General features: G+C 38.5%; 1 protein-coding gene across 2 annotated transcripts in view; it reads right to left on the reverse strand.

The window, feature by feature from the left end:
* The window catches only part of RNF130 (ring finger protein 130), a 40,851-nt gene extending 35,328 nt beyond the window's left edge, over nucleotides 1-5,523 (reverse strand). For both annotated transcript variants that reach the window (XM_053376995.1, XM_053376994.1), the window contains exon 1: nucleotides 5,261-5,523. In XM_053376995.1, the coding sequence (XP_053232970.1) occupies nucleotides 5,261-5,519 (259 nt within the window). In that variant the 5' untranslated portion in view covers nucleotides 5,520-5,523. The remainder of the gene's footprint in view (nucleotides 1-5,260) is intronic.
* Nucleotides 5,524-6,000: the final 477 nt, after the last annotated feature.

Here is a 6,000-nt window from a genome sequence, read left to right on the forward strand (position 1 = left end):
AATATCAAAACCTTGCCCAAAGTATCAAAAAATATGACTACAGTACATGTGGTAGTTTTCACAGCACTGTGGAGAAAATATGTCCTAAAAAGCTTAGAACTAGAACACACATTTATAAATTGAAACAGTTTTAAATTAGGCTACTTTGGATTGACAATATCAGAACATTTAGTCACCTGAGGCTCAAAGTACTTGTCATGAGGAGTTCTAGAATTCTTTCATCCTTGTGCTGGTTAAACACAAAGTAGTCTGGGACAAGGTGGGAGGGGTGGGGAGCTACTTAATTATTTCTCATTCAGTAGTTGTTTTAGCTCAATGTAATACATGCTCAGCTCCTTTTTTAAGTTGTGAGAGAAAAGATGTAGGGTTCCCATATGTTTTTCCCCTATGGAAGGAAAGTAGCTTGGGGAAGGCAGTTGTGAGCAAAATGACCAGAGGGGAAGGGGAAGCAGTTAAGCAGGTCTCCCCAGGCACCTTTTCCCACAGACACAAGTTTGCCCCAGCCTACTTTGGGAATAAAACAAAAGTAGAAACGACATTTTTAATGTATTTCATTTTTCCTCTAAGTTTTAAAGTATCTTATGTGGGGTTTTTTGTCTATCGGGTTTTAAGTTGCTCTGGGTTGCCCTGGGCAAGATAAAGTGACTAACAAATTCAATAAATAATAAGAGGAATAAGAGGAACAAGAAAAAATAATATAATTTACTTAACATAGTTAAAATCTATGATACATAAATACTTTTAGCATAGCTTTTTGTTGCCAGCATGTGCATGTGAATGCAAATATTTCTGCTTCTGAACTATATTATATGTAAATATGGGATCAGATCAACGTGACCAACATTTTAACAACCTTCATATCACCCTCAAACCAGTTACTCCATTCATGACATCATGTAAGAAGTATAACATATTCACCAGCTGTGTTCTGTCATCTCTTATGTTCCTTTTATCTTCACTTCTCAGTTCCCTCTGTAGACCCCTAGCCTCGTGCTGTGGCCCCCCATTTGTGTGATTTTCACCTGTAGCCCCCTTGGAATATCCTGGGGCCTCCCAGGGGCCATATGGCCCCCAGATAGGAAACACTGGTTTACACAAATAGCTGGTCTCTAAAAATCCACACACCCACGAAAAACAACTAAAGCTTCACTGTGATGGTTCTGATACAATACTACTTACTTCTGACAAAAACACCAGTTACACAAAGGCCAACCCAGAACTAGCTTCAGCTGTAATTTTTGCCAGATAACCCACTCCAGTTCTATTCCAGTTAAAAGTCATCACAGATACCAATATGTTTGGGGCCTTTATAATTTTATTTTGCTTAAAATTAGAGTATCTCTGTAATCTAATCTTGAAGATAATGGTTGCCTTCAATTTGAATAAAGTTTTCCTTAAATTTGATTTATTAAACAAAAACTATCTGACAACATTTTAAAGATTTTCCTGATACATAACAATTTATGGATTAGGATTCATCACATCACATATTATTAAAATTATGTTTTCCATAGTAAACATTAGATATTGTCTGAAATACTTTTCCAAAGGAAAACTATGTCAGGGAATATCTAATGTTTTTACAAAACACAAAAAACCCTCTACAGTATTTCAAAGAACAAGAAGTAGAGATCTCCATCACACTTAACAGCCTTCCCCAACTTGGTACCTTTCAGGTAGAATGAGAAATACATACAAGAACGCTATATAAAATTATTATAATAAAACAGCAGTAAAAAGATTTAGGAGTTTACCTGGAAATGGAAACACGCAAATAATCTTAATACTCTTACAAATTGCAAATGCCTTCACAACTAGAGTTTATTCATGAAATTCAATTCAGTCACTTTACTTAACAAGTGCAATAATTTCAGTGCACTACAACACATATCCATAATCTTTACTACCTATACCAAAGTTCAGGGACAGTAAATTTGATGACAATGTCATTTACCTCAAGAACTTGGTCTTCTTATGGAAATAAAAATGATCTAGATGGTTTCCATCCTTAATCACAATGAATGTGGTATCATGGTTAGACTAGGACCTCTGAGACCAGTGTTCAAAACCATTAAACCATTAAACTGAGTGGCCCAGTCTCAACCTCTCAACCTAACTTCACGTGGTTGTTGTGTGAATTAAATAAGGAGGGAGAGAAGCATGTACACCATCTTCAGCTACTTGGAGAACATGGTATATAAATGCTATAAATAAATCCATTCTTCTCAGAGATTATTCACACAGGCATAGTAACAGATCAAGAAACGTGCAAGTGCCAGCCCATCTCCACCTGGCGGTATGCATCTGCTCCTATGCACAGGGCCCAACTTTTGCTTTACCACCACAAAATGTCACTTGAACATTTACTGTGGATGTAGAAGGTTGAATCTTGCATTTAGCAGATGTACACAACACACTGGCAAACAATTTCAAGTGCCTTTCCTACTCTTACTATGTATCTTGCTATGAAGCACCCAATCAGTGTGTTAAGAGTGTATTCATTTTCACAGTTGACTCACAACAGTGAATGCATGATATAAAAGGGTCACCTGGTACAACTATTGAGATCAGACACATTCAGGTTAACTGACACTCAAAATACTAAAAATAAGCTACATACAGCAGCTTACATGCCTATTCTGAAATGTGTGACTTCAATTTCACTCTCATATTAACTGCTTAAAGACAACGCATCTGATATAGAACAGCCTAAATAGAGCAACACACAAGAAAAAAAAGTGGTAAATAGTTAATGGCTGCTGTGTATTTACCGTATTTTTCGCACCATAGGGCGCACCGGACCATAGGGCGCACCTAGTTTTGGGAGGCGGAAAACAAGAAAAAATTATTCTGAACCCCAGAAGCCAGAACAGCAAGAGGGATCTGGCTTCTGGGATACCGTGTGGCTGTTCTGGCTTCTGGGGTAACCGCACCAAGCCTCTTCAGGGCAGCGGGATGAAGGCTCCCCCTGCCCAAAGAGGCTGCGCAGGGCTAAAGCAGAAGCCAGGACAGACGCGTCGCTGAAGGGGCACTGCGCCTTCTCTCTCTCTGCAACAACAGATGAAAGAATTGTTTTAAAACAGTTTTAAAATTCTTTAAATAAAATAAAGCCAACTGGAATAGGGGTTCAGTAAAAAAGTGCCCCTAAAAATTATTCAAGTTCTGCCTTTTTTATTCCACCCCCAAATAAGGAGAAACCTATTCCTGTGATGGAAAGAGGAAGTAATGGAAAGAGTGATGGAAAGAAGAGTCAAAATAGGTAATTTCAGAGACGTAAACTGTCCTTCAGAGGTACAAACTGTCCATATGAGAGGTATGAAATGTCACTAATTTGTGGACCTCATACTTACACCCCACTCTTCCCAAATGGTACAATGCAGAAGCACTCTGTGTCCTACTTCTTATTATTTCTGAATTGCTGTCCATGTACAAGATGCTATTCACCATGGTCCCCCACCTTTCGGTTTGGAGAACTACTGTATATTTATACAGACTTTAGAGTTATCAATACGTTTATGTCACTCAGTTCTTGTCCTACAAATGTTCACTCTGTCTGGCTAGAATTGGAGACTGGATGCAGTCAAGCTAACTAAAGCTGAATCCAGATAAATAATTATGGCTGAAAATGCTTTGTGCCCATGTCTATTCCTTGGACATTCAGATATACCTGAATCTAAATTGTACTATCAATAGGTCCTTAACAGTCAAGACAGCATAAAACGAAGAACATCTATAACCTCAAACAACTACGTATTGTTTTCTATTAAATTTGTTCCAAATAATCTTTTTAAATGTTTAGGGCATGTCATTCTCAGCATGCACATAATGTTAGTTTCACAGGACGAAAAAGGAAAAACCTACAGTATTTAGATGAATTACGCAAGGTTTTAGGCAAACTGTTAACATGCAAAGAGCACAAAAGAAGAAGAAAATTAAACAGAAGCTGAGGTATGAAGAAAAAATAGGAAGTAGAAAATGATACAGGCCTAAGGCTGCAATACTATACACATATACCTAGGAGTAAGTCCTACAATGAGACTTGCTTATGAGCAAACATGCATAAGATCACATAACTCAGAGTGCTGACAATTAACTGCACAGAAGTACTAAATTAGAACATTCACCACTTAACGCTTACATGTATGTCCTAATTGCAATTTTAAAAATTAGTTCTGTAGCACTTTCCACTTTACAATAGCTATAACACTGCATACTTAATGTATGTCTTATGCTTACATTCCAGAGCAACCATTTTTTCTAAGCAAGTTTTCAACTGTGACAAAAAATCAAGCTACTGTGTATAAGAATCTGCTAAATATATACAAAACACTCTTACACAACTTAAAACAAATCTTAAGCATCAATTTATCATATCAGGTAGAAGAGAACTTTATTGCTCCAAGGTCTTTCAGAACTAAAAAAGTACTCAAGAGACTGTCAGGTTGAGATTTTTTAAAAAAGACTTACCCATGTGTCTAAATTAATGTAACAGTAATTAATGGATTAACTTTCAAAGGACTAGGAAAAACATTATTTTTATAGAGAGCTGCTATTGGTGGGACTGCCTGTTCTACATGGAACTTCACTTTAAAGCAAGTTAAACACTAAAGCTAAGACTGACTGGCCTTAGTCTCAGCTTTGTTTTCGAGGGCCAGATGGCATCCAGTCAGATTGCTTGCAATTAGTTCCCTGATATGTTGCTTACCTCCTTAGAGGGAAGAACCTTGCCACTATTATAATTCAAACCTGGAAGGCTGTAGAAATTTGCAGCAGATGCAGAAAGCACCACTTCTTGCCTGTTGGCTGAACCTAGTGTGATACCATACTAGATTGTGAGAGGCTTCGAATCAATCTTGTGTTCAATGCCCTTGAATACTCACAAAGAGCCATTTCACACATTACATGGCAGCAAACTCAGATTTACTTCTGAAGGGCAACTTGACAGGCAGCTCCCAGTAGGCTGAAAAGGAGTGCCTATGATACATGTGTTTTCAACATGTGTGTATGTACACCTAAACAAAATGTGTAAAATTGTACTACATTCACCCAAATGTACTTCACAGGTCAGTCCATGAACTGACTTTCATAGTTACAGATTGCTTAAATAAGGAATTACGGAAACCCAACCAGAACCAATGGGCAAGGGAGAAGGCAGAGGGTTTGATAGTTTTTGTGAAAATTTTAATGTGCACTGTAAGGAAAGCTTAACAAACCAAAGCCTCATTTAAACTAAAGAGAAAGAACCAAAGGAAATCCTTACCTCCATTGATTGGCAGAGGTGCCAAAAGTTGGCCTCTGACAGCTACTTTGGGAGAATCTTGTCCATAGCGCCCACGCTCAAGTATCAGCAAAGTAGGTGTTGAACGATCAGGACTCAGTACAGTCACATTTATGAGGGCTGTATAATATGCTTGACTAGCATTATCTGCACTAGCTGGAAGAGTGTAACAATTAAACAGGACCAAAATGGGCACAGAGGATAAATAGCTCCAATAAGGCAAAACCCACTTTAGGAACATTTTCAGCCCTAAAAAATGTAAATTTTATCTTCAAAACGTCTCTTGAACAAAAGATTATTGTGTGCATAAATTCATGTTATTCCATATCACAATAAAAAGGAATTAGAATCGCTACAAGAAGCAAGAGAGCACCCTGGGTGCCTAGTCCTTTCCATACATTCAGCCACCGGAGGAAGCTTAAAATGATATGGATGGTGGGGGAAAGGAGATTTTTTAAAAAATATATCGGGTTTTAAAAGGTGGAAACGAATCCGAACGAAGAAGCCGGGATAATAACCTAAGCTCTACAGCAGCTGCAAGGAAGACGACACACAACAGCTTATTCGAAGGAGACGAGGAAGGGGGGGCAGTGGGATCCAAATGCTTTAAAAGCAGAGGATGGGGCTCCAGAGGCCGAGCAGTCCGTCACTCGATTCCCGAAGAGAGGGGCAGCTCTGGGCCTGCCCGCTCGCCTCCTGGGGCTTCGCTTTCTGCCAAGGAG

This window comes from Podarcis raffonei, chromosome 2, assembly GCF_027172205.1.
Source record: "Podarcis raffonei isolate rPodRaf1 chromosome 2, rPodRaf1.pri, whole genome shotgun sequence".
Classification (NCBI taxonomy): Eukaryota; Metazoa; Chordata; class Lepidosauria; order Squamata; family Lacertidae; genus Podarcis; species Podarcis raffonei.